This window comes from Bombus fervidus, chromosome 17, assembly GCF_041682495.2.
Source record: "Bombus fervidus isolate BK054 chromosome 17, iyBomFerv1, whole genome shotgun sequence".
Lineage (NCBI taxonomy): Eukaryota > Metazoa > Arthropoda > Insecta > Hymenoptera > Apidae > Bombus > Bombus fervidus.
This window is the reverse complement of record NC_091533.1, coordinates 5,955,072-5,972,930: the sequence shown is the minus strand read 5'-3', so window position 1 is coordinate 5,972,930 and position 17,859 is coordinate 5,955,072. Positions and strand designations below refer to the sequence as shown.

Genomic DNA, 17,859 nt, shown 5'->3' with positions numbered 1-17,859 from the left:
ATCTTCCTTTCCTTTCAAATGGAAACTTGTTCGCTCTAATTTACGATGAGAACGCTGGATAATACTTTTGCACGTACAGACTCGTATACCTTTATGAAACTATATTTGAGAAAACATCAAAGATCCTACGTTGACAAATTACTAATCGCTTGACATAATTGTTAACGATGTAAGAAAGGAAACAGGAGGAAAAAATTAGGAGAGCAAATGGAAATATCGAGATAGCGTGTTTCCGACTGATCGTTTCCTCGGACGTGGTGAGGTTCTCGGTCACGGTGCGTCGTCGTTAACAGCGATCCCGCAGCGAAGAGAGCAGAGAGAGCGAAGAGAGAAGAGGAACGCAGCGGAGAGAAGAGGGTTCCGCGCAGTCGGGTTCGTTCCGAGGGTGAAAATCCGTCGGGACTACTGGCGTCACACCGTCTAGCTCGATCGTGTGCGGGACACCGACCTCCTGATTGGTCACGGGGGGAGATAAAATTTGGGATCAGCTGTAGCTTGCCGGAGGCCAGCAACCCCCATAGACGGGAAAGGCAGAAATGGCCTGCGTATCGTTGTGGTCTGTGTGGCAAAGAAAAACACTCGAGGAAATGACGTTTCGCGGTGTTTCCTTTCCTCCCTAGCCGCGCGTAAACGGCGCAACCCGATGTCCGTCAGGCCCTTTCGATTGGCTTGCCTCCTCTGTTCGGTAAACTGCTCCCGTTTCGATTTTTCTTTTTTTTTTTTTTGTTTTTTCCGGAACAGATTATATCTGTGGTAATTAAAGTATTAAGATTGGCGAAGAATTTGAATAAATAATAAATAAATAGTTTTGGAAATATAATATTTGTAATAAAATTCGAAACTGGTTCTCTGTCGTTCGTTAAATTATTTCCATTTTAATTCTCATTTTTAAATTGACGAAAAATTTGGGTATATGTCCGTAATAAAACTTTAGATTGACCCGCTTGAGGTTCTGCTCGTTAAACTGCTTTCGTTCCGATTTTATTTCGGGAACAGACTTTACCTATTACGATTAAAATTTCGAAATTGGTGGAAAATCTTAATTCACATAAAATATAAAGCTTTGTCCAGGATACAATATTTGCATCGAAACGTTAGATAAATGTTTTACGGTACCGCGATAATCGCGATCAAAGCTATTTCTGAACATACCGCAGCGAGTTTCAGATCCTTTATCTGACCTACCAAGAACAATGTGGAGATGAACGATAAAAGAATGATGTAAATAGTATTTTCTTGCAAGGTAAAAAAGTAACACGGCAAAGAAAGGAGAAGGCGGAGCTATTTATTGCGTGTTTCGTCGTTGAATCCCGCGGGATCGAGGCATAAGAGACGGCGAAAAAATAGAAGCGAGAGAAAGAAGGCGGTCCGTGCTCCATATAAATTGCGCTCTTAACCGTGGATTCGATTAACGGGCTATAAGCGGTGCTGAAATGACGGAGAAAGATGCAACGCGAGTTTTAATGAAATTAAAGAGGAAGAGGAACGCGCCGCGCGTCGGTTTACAATTAGAAGAATCAACCGCATGCAGAGAGGCAGAGGTCCCGGATAATTTATTAGATTCCCAGGTCTAGAGTAGATCCTCCTCTTAATGAGGAAGCAGAACAATTAACGAGAAGATAGATCAAAGAGAGGACGATCGAGGAAAGAAGAGAAATTCGTCTAACTATTTTATTGCCAATATCGTTGCCATCAATTTTCATTTTTCATCGTGTTTAGCATAGAGAATCTAATTCGTCGTTCGGGAACATCTTCCGTGTGTTTCGTGCATCCTTTTTTCACGCGAGCACAACGAAGCTCGTATCGTCATCAACGTGTAAAAGCGCGAGCGCACTAATACGGATCAGTGGCAGCTTCTTCTCACCGTGACTCGAATTTAATTATACTACTAGGATCATGGAAAGGAGGAAATAACGGGATACCTTACATAAGAATACACAAGGCAAAAAAGAAAGTACATAGAAGTTGTGGGAAAAAGAAGGGAAAGAAGAAGAGTCATCGATGATGTATTAAAGTAAAGGAAAAGTGTAAGAGAACAGGAGGGGTCCACAGAGGGGGACGTCGTTCGCCGTTGCCCCGTTCGCACCCATCCATCGATCGATAATGCGATCCGGCGAAGGGTGCACCGGACGAATCGCAGAAATAAGGGCTGCCTTCTCTTTCTCATTCTCTCTGTCGGTTCTTCCTCTCTCCGTCTCGCTCGTTGCTGCTCTCTGTACTCGCGTTCATCTTTGCGACTCCACCCTCACCTGCTAGCTCGGAACGAAGGTAGACTCGAAAGGTGTACACCAGCCAGCCAGGCAACCGGCAAGGTTACTCACTTTCCCTATGCGTACTACCGTGCCACGGCTGCGTGAGTATCCGGCTGCTGCACGGGCTGCTCCTACGTCTACGTGCACGAACGTATACATGGCCAACGTCTCTGTATGTGCACCCTCATCCACGTATCATTACGCGGTCCAGGGGATTGTGGACGTACGACGAGGAGAGTGTAAAGAGGCGTACACGGATGCAAACGTACAGAGAAGATCGGCCGATGTCGTCGGTGTTGGTGATGGTATCGGAGGTGGTGGTGGTGGTGGTGGTGGTGGTGGGTAAAGCGACTATAGTGGTGGCGATATCCATAGAGGGGTTGCAGATCGATGGAGCAGTGACGTCGCGGGGTGCGGGAAGCTGCGTCTCCATGGTGACCGCCAACGGACCCGGCAGCTCTCTGTGTACGGTCCGACCAGCGCGCTTGAAATTTTATTAAATTTCATTTGTGCCTTTCTTCCTGTTCCTTTGCTTCTCTTGCACTCAACTGCCTGTCCTTCTCCGATCATCGCTTTTGTCCTTATTCTACTCGAACGTCCACCTCCTCTTCCCCTTCGCCCTTCCATCCTTTCACGTAGCTTTTCTTTTTATTTTCGACACTTCTCGCCCGCTTTTACGCGACCAACGAAGAAAACGACGGATTTCGTCCTCCCTTGTAAAAAGACCCGGAAGAAGTGACACATCGTTGGCCGTTGAAAGGACGAGAAATTGGTTTTCACCCGTGAAGGGCTCCGACAATTTTTTAGAGCAACTCTGGGCAGCGGAATAGATAGGGGAAAAGTCGATGCTTTCGCGTAGTTCGCCAGATTTCATCGAGAATCGTTATAATATCAAACGGTCGCGATACCGGGACCCGGGGATTAAAGTCGACGGCGATTCGTCTGGTTTTCGTTCTCCGATCGTTCGCCGCCGCTCCACGGCGTACGTTTCATCCCTCCGCCTTCTCTTTCTCTCTACATTTCTACTTTGCTCGTTTGAAACACCTTTTCACCGACGAGTCACGGGACGATACAAGGGATTCCGATTAGCCTTTGATCCCGCGACGGTGGCCATTATTTTTCCCGATGACACGTTGCTCGGGGCGAGAGACAGTCGTGCCTCTGTGCACGTAAGTAAAGGACGAGAAGTACGCTCTGGAGGAAGCGTCAGTTAATCTTCCTCCTCTTCGTTAATCTTCGAGCCGAGCGAGAGAAGTTCTTTTTTGGCATCCAGACACGGAGTCCTCTTTCACCCCTCTTATCCCGTTGAATTTACGAGCAAAATGATGGAGAGGGTGTCTCCTTGTGTTTTCCATGGCAAACTCGCGGAGAACTTCTGCCCGATTACCGGCTTTCTCCAAGTTTATCATTTTTCCACCCTTTGCCCCGTGTGCCGCTGGGTTCGAAGTCGTTGATCATAATCAACCACCAGTTTCTACGAGCATTCCTTTTTTTAATCGACCATTGAATCTCATATATCGTTTCCGATCGTCCTCTTATCTCTCTGAACGAACTATCTACGAAACTTGCTCGTCTCGATCACGTAGTTATCGTCTAAATTACCTCTTCGAGTTATCGCGTATACGAGACGAGATACGATGTTCATTGACTATATATTGGTAAAAACGCGAATTAATTTAAGTTCTCTCGTGTACTCTACTACGAGATGCAGGCTTCGATTTCACGCGTTTATGATCTTGGCTAAGTTCGCGTGGGAAACCAGGGCTGCACATCGTGTACAACATTGCTGTAGTTCCGACGAGAAATCGTCAATTAAGCTGCTCGACACCCGCCATGATTTTTCCGTTCTCCTCTGATGGCGAACTTTTCCATCTTTGTCGTTGCACAAATTGATCTCACGTATTATATTTGTTTCTATATTACGAACAAGTTATTTTCCTTTTAGTAATACAAGATATAATTACTTTCGAAATAAAACGAACAAACGTAAAGTTATACAACGGTAGTGGAGAAATCATGTAAAAAAGAAAGTGAACCTATATCTTCGTGCAGCCGTCGCTCGGAGCCCATCTCGTTCCAATACTCTGCTCTTATATTTTTTCAGCGTGTCGACGATTTAATTTAGTTCAAAATTCCGCGATTCCAATTCCGCTCGACGGAAAAAGAACGTCCGAAGAAGTTCGCGAATCGATGAGCGCGCTCGTCGTCGAAACTACCTACGTTCTCTTTTACCATTTCCCTCTTCCTTTATTTCTTTAATTCTCCGTGACAAGGTAGAGAAGTTCATCGATGACTCAGAGAGATAAAACGCGAGAAAATGGAGCGGTGAACGGCTGCTACGAGTGATTTACATCCCCTACGAGTTTTGCTTCGGTATAAAACCGAAACGATCAGAGTCCGATTGAATTTGTTGATCCATCCGTGTCCTCGACCCTCGAACGTCACGCCATCAGCCAAGAAGCGCATTACGAAGAACGAAACGATCCATCCGAATCGGTGCGCTGCAATTTATATGATTCGACGTTTACGAGAATGCACCTAGCAGCGTGTGAAGAGAGAGAGAGAGAGAGAGAGAAAGAGAGACATGGAAAGAGAAGGAGAGAGAGAGAGAGAGAGCGATTCCGTGGGTTGTTGAAACAAATTTGAGTAGACGACGAGTGCTTTCCGGGCTAGTTGTAATTATTCCTCGTCTCTGAACGAACGTTTTTCGGATAATAATGAAACTCGACGAGCAACGCCGACTCGACGATGACTGGGGAGTGCATTGATCGTCGAATTGCGGATGACGCTTTACATCGATCGTTTAAATTTGGGTGTGTGTGTCCGGAGTTGCTTCCATCTCGAACGCTGGCATTCGAAAATCGTGGTCAGGAATTTCGTTTCGATTACTAGGTGAGCGATTTAGGTGCATCCACTTGTACATTGATGCCACGAGAAAAGACATTCTCTGAGATGGCTAGGATTGGGAAGTTGTTAGATGTCGATGTTATTCGTTGAAATTCGGGCTGAGTTTTCAGATGAAACCACATTGGCCGTGCCAACTGCGAGAAAAGAATAATCTACGTGCTCGTTGTAGAGGGATCTCTTCGGAAATTCTATAACTGTCGAAAGAAATGCTACTTAGAGTCACGAGGGAAACTAAACGAAGAAACAGTTGGAACGTGATACGAGCATCGTCCTGTTCTAATATAAAAATATGCATGAAATGAATTGGAGTATTAACATTCGCTCAAGGAAAGATCAATGTGACGGGGGCAGTGAATGAAGCTAGCTAAGGTCAGGTATTTATAACCCTCGCCACTGGAGTATCGAGAAAAATGATAAAAAAGAAACAAAAATCTATATCGTTCCCGTAGGAAGATCCCATAGAAAAATAATACGACGGTAGAAAAAGTTCATCCAAGACCGCAACTTGTTCCTTCTGTCGGTAAATCTCTAATTAACCGCGTCTCGTCGTTCGCATGGCTCTCGATTGTTTTCGTGGATGACCTACCGAAAACGGCGCGATAATTTTTGCGATCACTGCACCGAGAGCCCACGGCCGGACACAGGCAGCTTGGCTGGTGGACGAGAGAGACGACTAAATAGATACGGGTAGAATGAAACAAGGAGAGAACGAGAGTCACGAGCCCCGGAAGGGAGAGGCGCGTACATTCAGCAAATAAAAGAGAAGGAAAGAGGAAAAGGAGCGGAGCCGGGGATAAGTTGAACGAGGAACGAGCAGACGGTGAAACAGAGATGAAAAGAGCCAGAGGGTAATCGAGAAACGAAGCGAGAAAGAAGGAGAAAAATTGTTGGTGAAAGAGAGAAGATCGAGGGAGCAGCGTGGTATGAGACGGAGATGGAAGAAGGGGGGGGAGTAGGTAGTGGGAGGGGCGGGTGTCGAGGGGGTGTGTTTGGTCCGGGAACTCACGGTGATGCTGTATTGATCCGAGTGCACGAGCAGAGCTAAAGTAAGCCGAGGCTGGCAGAGCGTTGCCTTGGCAACCTCCTCCCTCATCCCTCAGGACTTTCCATCGGTCGGACCAGCCCCTCGTACACCGAAAACCACCCCCGAACAGAGAACCGTTGCTGCGCCTCTCTCTTGCTCTCTCACCTCCGTCGTCCCTCTGCTTTCCAACTTCTCCGTCTCATCCCTCGCCCTCTCTCTCTCTCTGTCCTCACCAAGTCGATCTATAGGTGTTAAACGAACGCCCGCTTTCTCGTCGTGTCCTCGTATACGCTGGATCCCGCTAGATGTGGATGGAGGTTTGTACCGTTCTACATGGGCGTACGCGAAAGATCCTTTTTCCAGTCGCGCGCACGTAGAATCGCTCCTTCCGGGGTCTTCGACACGTATCTTTTCTTTTGCCATCGCGGAAATAATCTCGTCTATTTGCCGATACTAGCCATTTCTGGTCGCTTCGTTCGCTGGAGGCTTGTTCGTGTTGTTTCTTACTGTTGTTGTTTCCGCGAGAACTCGGTAATGACAATATTAGCATATTCCTGTCGCTTGTTTATCGTAGGTTTCTACGTATCACGTAGTATCGATATTATAGTGCGATTGAAACAGTTTATGATGCGGAATAATGAATTTCTATTTTATTGATATCGAAGAGAGTATTAAGTTGTTTAAAATCTCACGGTAAGATAAATGTCGTCGGTCACATTCCAACTGGCTCGAAATTCGAGAGGCTGTTCCATCGAACAAGCCGTTTACGACGGAGGGTGCTCGACCTAGAAAGATTCTGTATTTATTTTCCCACAAATAGGAAATTTACCGCGTTCAATTTATCGGATGCAATCGCCTAGAAGTAAATTCGATTTCGTTCTACGTAATTTAGCAATTTAATCTATTTCATACAAACGAGAAGGAAAAAAAGAAAAAAGAAAAAGAAAAGAATCTTCGTTTTCCAATATGTATCCATTCGCATTGAGATGCGAAGTACGATGGTATAATTTGGTGAATTTGAAGTACAATACAACCCTCTTGAACAGAGAAGTTCGACGAGGGAGCGACACTCGCTAACTCCTTAAACAATTCCAGCCTGCTATAGATATGTATTACAGCCCTCATTTCTGTGCCAAAGATTTGACCACCTCGAGAACTCGGCAGGGGTTGAGAGACTGCAACATTATGCCGAATTGCGTATAGTAAACATTTCGAATAGAAGTGAAACTAACCCATACACCCAACCACTATTTCGGTCAGGAGGGATGGATATATCGTGTGATTCAGACTCGAGGGTATTATCGATGTTCGAAATTCTAGGAGTGGAAGACGCTTCCAAGAAAGTTGGTGTAAATCAAGCTTTTTGTTCCGAAGCTATAGAGCATATACTTCTGTTCGAAAGTTTCTGGATAATTTCTGAATAAATATTTTGCCTATAATTGGAGAAAATTATGGATAAATTATGTTGTAATCGTTCATTTAACTTGATATTTTGTTATAAAGAAAGTACATTAACAATTTTACTTATTTCTATAAATATAAATATAAATATAAATATTTACAGTTTAATTATCATTAATTGATAGATAAATACCTTTTTACATAACCGAGGAATCTTCTGCTGTGAAAGAGTTAAGAGAGAAAGTTTGAGGTAATAGCATTTATAATAAATTCATAAACTAAGATAGTTGAAGTTGCACGGCTCAAGATATTTGTGACAAGTCGAAAGCTTCAAACATGATGAATGTACGGTTCGAAAACGTCTTGGAAATTGTATAAATCTCATCCACGCAAAATGTTTCCGGGTTTCATGGATCTATTTTACATGTGGTCCCGAGCCAAGTATGACGTAGTTGGATTCTCTCGACACTTTGAAATTCTGGTTGCATTCGCGTAAAACAAATTTCCTTTTCTCCTGGTACGGACAAACGTGGAGCTAGATGGTATTTTTATTAGGTACGTCTTCGCAATATTCTACCGTGCATAAATCTATTTTAATCTTTCCCCAAGACGACAGCTTCACCGGAAGACATCTTTTTCAATGAAAATCGCAATTTGTCAGTTTCCCTTTTTTCCTTTACTCCAACGTTCGCAATTCGCAACGAGGATTATAACGAAAAATAGAACATTGCAAAATTGAAACTCTATTTTTCAATAGTTTCCACGATTACAAAAAGGATAAAAAAAAAAGGATGCTTCAAAAAGACAATAGAAAACAACTCTGTCGATTTTCAGTATAATTTCAAACGTGAATGTTCATCGCAAGTTATACATAAAAACTGACGAAAATCCTTTCTGTGCCCATTTCTGTGCGGCTTGCCTTGTTTCCCGGAGTATTAATTAAAACGGGAAACAAATGAAAAAAAGAGAGAGAGAGAGAGAGAGAGGGGGGGAAAGGACCGACAAAGAAGAAAAAACGAAGAGGAGACAAAAACATTTACGCCACGGTGAAAAATTCCCATTGTACCTGGGCAAAGGCGAGTCGAACGCCGGCGATACAGAGTTTTCGTCGAACGTGTTCGTTGCGAATGACAACCCCCTGTGTCGTGCACACGACAGATGCAGCGAACAATATGGCTCGACGTGTGTGCGAGTAGTCGGTTTTGATTTCGGCGTTATTATGCCCACGGTCAGGTATAACGCACGGTAGAGAACGTGTCAGCCGTCGATCCGTCGTTATTTCGTACTCCACAGAGAGAAGGAGAGAGAAGGAAAGAGACCCTATTCGTTGTTCGCAAAATTGATCTGCAACGTTACATGCAAGACCGTACGAATCGTGATACACTCTACGTTGCATTTCCGCTGCTCACCCCTACCATTTATGAAATTTTCAGCGCCCTTTTTTCTCCCGTCCTTCTTCGTTTTCATTTTTTCATTGATTTCCATGTTTCTGAATTTCTCTTTGTACGGCAATGAATAACAGATCAAATGAGTTTCAACGGTATGTGCGATTAGAAAAATGCACGGTGGATTTCATATTTCGAGAAGTTTATCCGTTTCAATGTTAATTCTCGTTGTCATTCGCGAGAAGAAATATATCGCGAGAAGGCGAGATGAGAAGAGTATATTAAAGAGGAAGGATTAGAATAGCAGAAAGTTGGAGAGTAAATTTATCCATTCAGGAGAAATTAGGTTTCAAAGTTACGATCGTTTCTGTAATGCGCCTTGTATTATTCCATAATTAGCCTTTCCAAAATATAAGAATAAAAAACAAGACGAGACAGAAGGGTAGACCGAAAAAGAAGGATTAAAATAATATTATCTATTAATATAAAAATGATATTATCTATAAAAATTATCAAAAGAACTTGAGTTTCAAAGTTACGACTACTTTTTTTTTTTTAATATACCCTTCATTATCCTATGCTTTGTAGTTATGGAAATTCTAAATAAGAAACAAAGATTGTTTTGCTGTGGCTGATACTGAAAGTAAGTCACCCCTCGAAGTAGGGAAAGCATCCAAGTCACGAAAGAGCAAAAAACGATGTTGCACCCCCCCCGAACGATGGGTCTTTCCATCTGGGCATCGACCTATCCAGATGGTAAGAAGCGGGTGTATCATCATCTCGTGAAACTTGTTCGGATATTCACCAGGGTTCGCCAGGCGTTGGTCCAGGCCAGCATCCACCAGTCGACGGTCACTCGTCCTGTCGGAGGAGGCTCGAACTACATTTAGGGTTACAGGCTGTTCACCCTCTGCGCAGGGCGTCTACAAACAATAGACGCGTGCGTGGTCCGTGTGTGTGAACGAGTTCTCGTCTGTGGGCGATAATTTCATTAAGTACAAATGTATCGACTCGAGTGATGGAAAAAAAGAAACGTCGATAGACGATAGGAAAACACTTGTGCGACGATTAAATAATAAAGACAGAGCAGTGAATGGTCAAACGTTACCTCGTGAGAGGTAGGCAAACAGCTTGCGCTGCAAAAGTTTCGCGTAACATGGCTGAGATTAGCGTCGCCTTGAGTCGTAAACAGTGACTTATTTTTATCATATTAAATTTATCATAAACGGTAGAAAGAAAGGATAAACGATATATTGCAATTAAATCGCGTGGATCGCGGTTTCGGATTGTACCACGATCAAAGAAGGATTTATATCGGAGAGATGGCCGGTTACGCGGTCGTGCGCAAAAAATTTTGCTGATCCTCGCTGCATTCGGAGGATCCTGCGCTGTGCATGACCATCAGCGGAAAGAAATTTGTCGGTAAGTGTTGCGGTTACTATTGATTATATTATGCTTGTCGATGATACCGTTCGCTCGATACTTCGCGTCACTCACGCGTGAACAATGATAACCGATCAACCGACGTTTTCATGTTCGCGAAGAAGCCGCCTCTGGTGATCCGCGGAAACACTGGACGGAAGTGAGAGAAGAAATACGTTTGAAACGAATACCATAGTCGTTTGAGAAATGAGATCGTACGACGGCGAGAGCAGTTCCACGGAGGACGACGATAGAAGAGAGGGTCTTCCTGAGGCGCATTTGCAGCAAGGTTCCTGGCAACGTTCGGCCTCGCATCCTACATGGGCTTGGGAACATCGTACCGCTGTGTGTATCAATCGTTACGGTTATACATTTTTCCAAATTTGGTCTTTATTAAGCGATTAAAATATCTGGATAGTTACCATACAGAAATTAGAAGGCTGTTTGTTCTTAAGAATTCCTACATTAGCAAAGAAATTAAATTACATTGCTCAAGACAAATACCATGACAAATGATCTTGATATATCGAGAGCCTGTGGAATTTAAAAATTATTTCTCATGTTATTTCTATGCTTTTCATATGACACTGTAATAAAAATGGATCAAAGTGAAACAAAAAAAAAAAAGCTTTAAGCGATACTTTACCTTCGATTAGCGTATACTATTCACTATTTTCTGCTATTACAGCATCCATTACCACCGCAATCAACGGCATCGCTCGAGTCTATGTATTCGGTACCGGGAGCATCTCACGCTAGTGTTTCCGCTCCTCCAGCTAGTTACTCGTCCGAACACCCTCAGAGTGCACCTGGTAGAAGGACTCCCTTGGGTGCCGTCGGCCTCGGTGGTTTCTATTTTCAGCAACAGCCCCAACCGCATGCTTCATCGAGTGCTCTTTCCGATGAAAATAGACCAGATCAAGAAAGGTATCAGAAAGCCTATAATAAAAATCAATGTAACCCATTTAAACAATATATTTATTAATTCTAATGTTTATAGACCCGGGGCATCGAGATTGAACTGCCCGCCAAAATCAAAAACTACTCGTCAAGGGAAAAGCATGCGATTGAACATTAACGCCAGAGAACGTAGAAGAATGCACGATTTGAACGATGCACTTGACGAACTTCGATCCGTGATTCCTTACGCCCATAGTCCGTCCGTAAGAAAATTGTCCAAGATCGCAACCCTCCTCTTGGCGAAAAACTATATTCTCATGCAAGGTACATTATACAAAAATACAAAAAATAAAACATGATCTCAGCATGTTATCGATGAACGTGTTAAGTTCAATCGTGTTTATAAAATTATTCCTTGCCAAATGATACAGGGAACGCTTTGGAGGAACTGAGAAGAGTAATAGCGGTTTTACAGTCGCCACACGCTCACACCACTGCATTACCACCCACACCTGTTTCCTACGATTTGTTGCATGGGTTCCCAGGCAAATTGTTCCAAGGTGTGCAGGATATGCAAGGACTTCCTACGACAGACCCCCAAAGCGTCACAGCAGGTGGACCTCCGACAGATGGTACTGTAGCCAGTGGAGAATCGAATTAAAGATTCGAGCCTTTGTTTCTTCGACTAGATGTAGAATCGAATCAAACGTTAAAAAATGTGACGAGCGTTGGCAGAAGCGTCAGAAGTATTAAAGGATTTCTTACTATACGATTTACAAAATAAAGGAAGAATAGGTAGACGGTATTACTTTTAGTGTGGATACCGATTTTTATGAATATATTGCGGGAATATTTAATGACACGCAACACGATTAATCTTCCAGAGGACAGAATCTGATAGATTCGATTTTAACATTAAGTCTATAGTACATTCCTAGTCTGTAAGTTTCGAACGCGAGACTATTTGTTGATATACAATGAAAGTATTAGAAGGAGAAGTATTAAGGGGGCGACGTACACTGTTACGAGTTCGATAAACACTGAAGTCAATACTAGTACTTACGGTTGATGCTCCTAAGATGAAAGTTTATGAAAGTACTAGCAATTAATAATTAAAAGTAATTACTTTACGGGCTACGATTATACTAACATGAGCAATAAATGACAGCATATTTCTGTCTCTGGTGAAACGGAAATCGATTTATAACGAGAAAAAGAAATAACAATCTTTGATGATTTTCTCTTGTATACTTTCTTTTTCATTTTTGAGATATCAGATATTAACTGCCAGAGAGAGAAATGATGTAAGGATGAGGAATACAATTTCCAAATCCCGTCCGGTAACGCGATAGTCAATATAGCATGTGATACATGTCGAGATATTATAAATATATATATTATATTCTAGTCATACACGCGTACAGATCTTAAATATTCATATACATATTATATATATATAGATATATATATATATTTAATAATTCGAATTGAGCCATCGATTGTATAACTTATTTATATACATAATGCGTTTATTAAGAGTTTACTACGATGTGCCAAGAATATATCCATCTTTTTGCGGGAATAATCGAACGCGAGGTTCTATACGAAGAACGGAAGTATTCCTAATTAATAGCAATGATCCCTTAAATTATCGAACCTTATCTCTGGAAGCTTCCGTCCTTCGATAGGTTCGGATAGAATGTTGTAAAAAAATTTAACAATGCCGTTAAATGGCAAGCAATAACGACTATTATTATATTATTCCTGATATGATATATGGAATTCTTGATGACATTAAATCGGTCGTTAAATTAACAATAAAAGTGTGCAAACGCAACGCTAACGACGAAAACAGACAAAGATGTTTGTTGTAGAGTGTAGATATAACTGTTTAGTGCTCGAATAAAATCTATTTAAGAAAGTTATGGATCCGACAGATGCTCTGAGAGAAATTCGTCAGATATCAATAGAAAAAAAGATTATAAATATTATCTTTGTAGATTGTTATCATGCATGAGATAAGAAATTCAAATGGATAACGATTGACGTTCTTTCAGGGCAACTGTACTATACAATATTGATTGCAAAATACATCGAAACAAATTAATACATCGATAAAGTGGTTATGTACACCACAGGGTGTAACCAATTATTTTTCAAATATGCATTTGGAGCCTATTTTTAAACGAGAATCGAGTTTTTCAGTAAATCAGTGTTACTCGATCTAATTTTTTGCAAAGATATTAGAAATATGTGAGTCGTTTAATGAAAATCGATCAACCCTCGCAATGTTAAAAATATACCGTATTTTCGCACTATTGCTATAATTAACGAAATGAACGATAAAAACTATTGATAGATCAAGATAAAATTCTGAATATCTACTTCGAAATGATAAATCATAGTTTCAATTATAAAACAATTACTTACTTATTCTTAATCTTTAGAGACAATTACATACTAGGAAAAATAGATAACTTTTATCAGTCATCGCACACGCGCTCGGTTAGTGGCGCCATCACGATGACTGCATGACGAACTACTAATTTGACTTAATTCGAACATTTTTTCGAAATCAAACGCAGTATCGCCATGAAACATAATTTCTACTTCCTAAAATTGTAGAAAAAGCAAGTCACGTATTACGGCGTGTATTATATTCAACAAGACGAATTAATTTTCAAATTGTAGGATGAATTTCGTTGAAGCTTAAAAGGTTCGACAAGTGGCGCCGTCATGGCCGCCACATTATGGAGCATTCACTCGATCGTCTTCCGTCCTTCTGGGAGGACCTTACACCGTATGTGCCTGATTCCACTGGGCTTATTGTGTGCGTGTCTCATCGGTGGCTTCAAGATGGTCTGCAGCCTGCTGCTGCGCGCCATGGTGTGATCATTTGATTTACGGTGCTTCTGTTTCCGTAAATGATTCGTGAATAAGTTCGTTAGTGTCAGAACCACGACGTGACTCGACCGGCTGGTAACTTGGGGCGACATAAAAATGTGACGATCGACTGTAAATTGGTAAGTCACAACGAACATGATATTCTTTTCTACTTTGTAATAACTAAATCGTTGGTATCATTCTTACTACAAACTTAATGACGTAGTCATTTCTACGGAAAAAACTAAAGCGATTAAAAGAACAAACAGGAAGGAGTTTAAAGGGATGAACCAAATAAACAGATATATCAGACGGTAATAAACTTTCTTTCCTCTGTATTCCGAAAGAGTATGGAGCAGAGTAGCACGATAAAACGATGATTTCAAGACACAATTGTTTTTAAGATGAGACGGTTGATAGGTTATGATGTCATAATCGCGGCTAGTTCGTGAGATCTCTTTGTCTTCGTTGCTCGATTGCTATCACGTATTTTTACGTTCATTAACCTTGTCTTTCTTGTGTTTCTCGATGAATTAAAACGAAACAATCTACGGTCAACATTGCTTCGTAGTGATATATCAAAAAGATTGATACATTGTAACTTACAATATTCCGTTGTACATTTATACGTACGTAAAGCAATATTTTCCATCGCGAGTGAAAGAACTAACCTTACCTTTCGATTGGGCGACAGACGCAGGACAGAGTCGCTATTGGTAGTCTTTTTTACGTATCTGGCACGCAAAACTTATTTTCTTAGTCAGGTTAAACTTGGAGACTTTTGCCAAGGTTTACCATCTCTTTTTTTTTTATTGAATTCTTAAAAAATGTGGCTCGTTATTGTTCAGTATTTTTTTTTTTGTGAAAGATGTACAAAAACATAGTTATCAAATCATTAATGTTACAAATTGTATACCAATTTAATTCATCGCTTTGAAACAAACTTAAACATACTTAAAGTTGTAATCGTAGGATTTAACTACATTGTACTCTGTTTATTGAATGATATCTGGTTGAGGTCTCAACAGAGGAACACAGAAATATCTGTTTTCATGAACGACTAACACCACATTTCGCAGTTACTTGTGAACAAAGCATTGACCAGCCTGTGCTTATTTGCCGTTGACGTCAATTAAGGTTGAAATACCTTGAAACAGTTGATTCATTGCCTCATGATGCTCTTCGACGAAGGATTAACGCGTTCACGAACGATCATATAGGACTGGACCAATACATACCATAGGATATCACATGACATAGGATACCAGTATTCTGGTTCTTGCTAATGTAAGGTAAATAACAGCAAAATATTTAAATTGTTCGTCATCCTCGAGCCTGACATCGTACTGTCTCCTGTACCTACTTCCGGTCTACTACGTTTATGTCTTATTTTCCAAATTTATAGTAGAATAACTGTACTTTCTTTCAATGAATCATATTCTCGTCGACTATGTACACTTATTTACACGACTTTAATTAATGAGGTACAGAGAAATTATTAATAATTTTATTAAAAAAATGGTACTTGTCTTAATTTTTTTTTAGAGCGAAGTTTGAGAGAGAGAGAATATTTTTATTCTATGACTTTTATCTATTTCTATAATTTAGACGAAATTTTTAGAGGTTCTAGCATTTGAGTATTCCCAATTCTAAAAATCCTAAAAAAGCAGATATATATTAATAAATAAAGGAATTATATTAGATTACTTTTTGTAACACAATGATAAAATAATATGAGAAGTGACGTTTGCGATAATGAGAAAAATATACATAGTTCGTAGTTGAGGTTCAAAAAAGATCTATTCCAAATTCAAAAAGGTGTATTCCTAGATTTTCTTTTTAATATGATAACGATGGTATGTAACGTATGGCAAAAAATTGGTAAAACTTGTTTGATAGAAAAGAATTCAGGTTCGATCGCCGAACACGGAAAGAAATTTCCATCCGTATCTGTGGAGCTAAACAAAAGAAGTTACTCGTGACGCACTTCCGGCGAAACTTATCTCAGGTGTATAAAAGTACGTTGACAATTGGTACGCGTGACGTGTGGTATTAACGATAAAAGCCAATCTCACCAACGACGTTACAGCGACGTGAATTTTCGGATAAGCATCGCGAATGCGTTTTATAATACGAGCAACAAGTTTGTGGCATACATTAATTTTTACGATTGCGCATATCTCCGATTGTCGAGGTATACGCGCATCATGGCGACATTACGCAAACATACTGCGTGATCAGGAAATCGTTTCATATAATCAAGTTCGCTCGATACAGTGAAGTACGATGAAAGTAATGTTAGGTTGGTTTATATGAAATTCCATTTTTTCAAAGGATACTGTAACCATATGTAATATCTTTATGTAATCACGTATCTCTGTACTTTATTATGATGCGCGAAAATTAGTTTTTGAAATATTTTATGAACTTTATGAAACTTTATAGAAGTTTATTTATATTTATATTTGAGTCAGATACCAAATTATTTAAAATTGAATTTCTTGTCTCAATTTTGATTATTCGAAGTACTATTCCAAGCATTTATATGATATCAATATCGAGTCCTTCGCTGAACGATAACATTATTCACATGGGTAGTTTTCTAATTATTTTTATCAATGTATCAATAAGTGATTATCCTCAATTTGTTTGATAGGAAACGAACAAAGAATAGAATTATTGTGTCAGGCATTACAAACTTGCCTATAATGTATTACTCGATATAAATTCGAAATGTAAAGAAATCCTCGATTTTGCACTTTCTAGAAAAATAATAAGTTATATCACGTTTTCTGCGGCTTTTAAAAATATCACACAGTCATCAAGTCACAGCATACAAGTACGTAACTGACTGAAGTATAGCGTCTGTTTCATGACGAATACTTGATGAACCAAAATTGTCGTTGGGTCAAGGATTAGCGTCTGATTGAATTATCTTAGCCTACTTTTGTTTTTATACGACGGACAATAATAATTGAAACATACGAATGCAAAGCTGCGATTCGAAAGTTTTCTGATTTTTTGCTTATTTTAATGATATTGTAATAAATTCTAGTCGTAATATTGTTTATCAACCACGAAACCGAAAGTGATGTCTGACGAACCGTTCCGTTATCGGTATCGCAGCAACAGTTCTCTCTGTTTATACATAAGACTTGTCAACCTTCATTTTTACGATTTACTCAGAAATATCCCGTACTTGACGTCAATAGAAATCTATAAAAGATATCAAAAAGTTATTCATTAAATATATTATTAACAATTTTAAAAATAACCTGACATATGATATGAAAAAAATTGAACTGTATTCACAGATAAATTAAATTGAAGAAAACATAATATATTCTAATTAGTTGCAATGTTACAATTTCATCGTGATATTCTTATTCGTAGAGTTTGTTGTACTTGGTTGATTAATGTTTGACCTTTGGTGTTATTAAAATTCTTATCCAATCAATGTATATCATTTTATGCTAAAGTTTATTTTATAAGAATCTATTAGCTTTTGTAGTATGTACCGTAACATTTATATTTTTTATTGGAAATGCAGAAAGAGTTACAATTGCAAGAGGCTAACGCATTCTTTTTTATATCATGCGATATTTTCAATTTAATTAAATAAAGTACTCGTTTCCACGAAATATAAATATCGCTAAATCAAAACGAAATGACTTAAATTTGGAGC

General features: G+C 40.1%; 2 protein-coding genes and 1 long non-coding RNA gene across 5 annotated transcripts in view; 2 read left to right on the top strand and 1 right to left on the bottom strand.

Annotated features, from left to right (window-relative positions):
* The window catches only part of LOC139996109 (uncharacterized), a 201,287-nt gene that overhangs the window by 53,574 nt on the left and 129,854 nt on the right, over nt 1-17,859 (bottom strand). The gene's annotated exons all lie outside the window — the stretch shown is intronic.
* Nucleotides 10,599-13,398, top strand: Oli (basic helix-loop-helix family member olig). Its single transcript, XM_072020211.1, has 4 exons — nt 10,599-10,736; nt 11,080-11,318; nt 11,392-11,615; nt 11,723-13,398. Exons 1-4 carry the CDS (start codon nt 10,599-10,601, stop codon nt 11,950-11,952), a joined length of 831 nt encoding a protein of 276 aa, XP_071876312.1. The 3' UTR covers nt 11,953-13,398.
* The window catches only part of Axud1 (AXIN1 up-regulated 1), a 33,247-nt gene continuing 29,433 nt past the window's right edge, over nt 14,046-17,859 (top strand). The window contains exons 1-2 of one of the 3 annotated variants that reach the window (XM_072020186.1): nt 14,047-14,314; nt 15,254-15,466. The gene's annotated coding sequence lies outside the window, so the exon portion shown is untranslated. Of the gene's footprint in view, nt 14,315-15,253; nt 15,467-17,859 lie in introns of all 3 variants that reach the window. The other 2 variants (XM_072020190.1, XM_072020185.1) reach the window with 2 other exon arrangements.

What these genes read in the sequence shown, in the direction of transcription:
- Oli (XM_072020211.1), top strand. Translation starts at nt 10,599, where the DNA reads ATGAGATCGTACGACGGCGAGAGCAGTTCCACGGAGGACGACGATAGA. An exon ending in AATAGACCAGATCAAGAAAG is followed by an intron (nt 11,319 to 11,391) that starts GTATCAGAAAGC and finishes TAATGTTTATAG; the next exon opens with ACCCGGGGCATCGAGATTGA. An exon ending in AAACTATATTCTCATGCAAG is followed by an intron (nt 11,616 to 11,722) that starts GTACATTATACA and finishes CAAATGATACAG; the next exon opens with GGAACGCTTTGGAGGAACTG.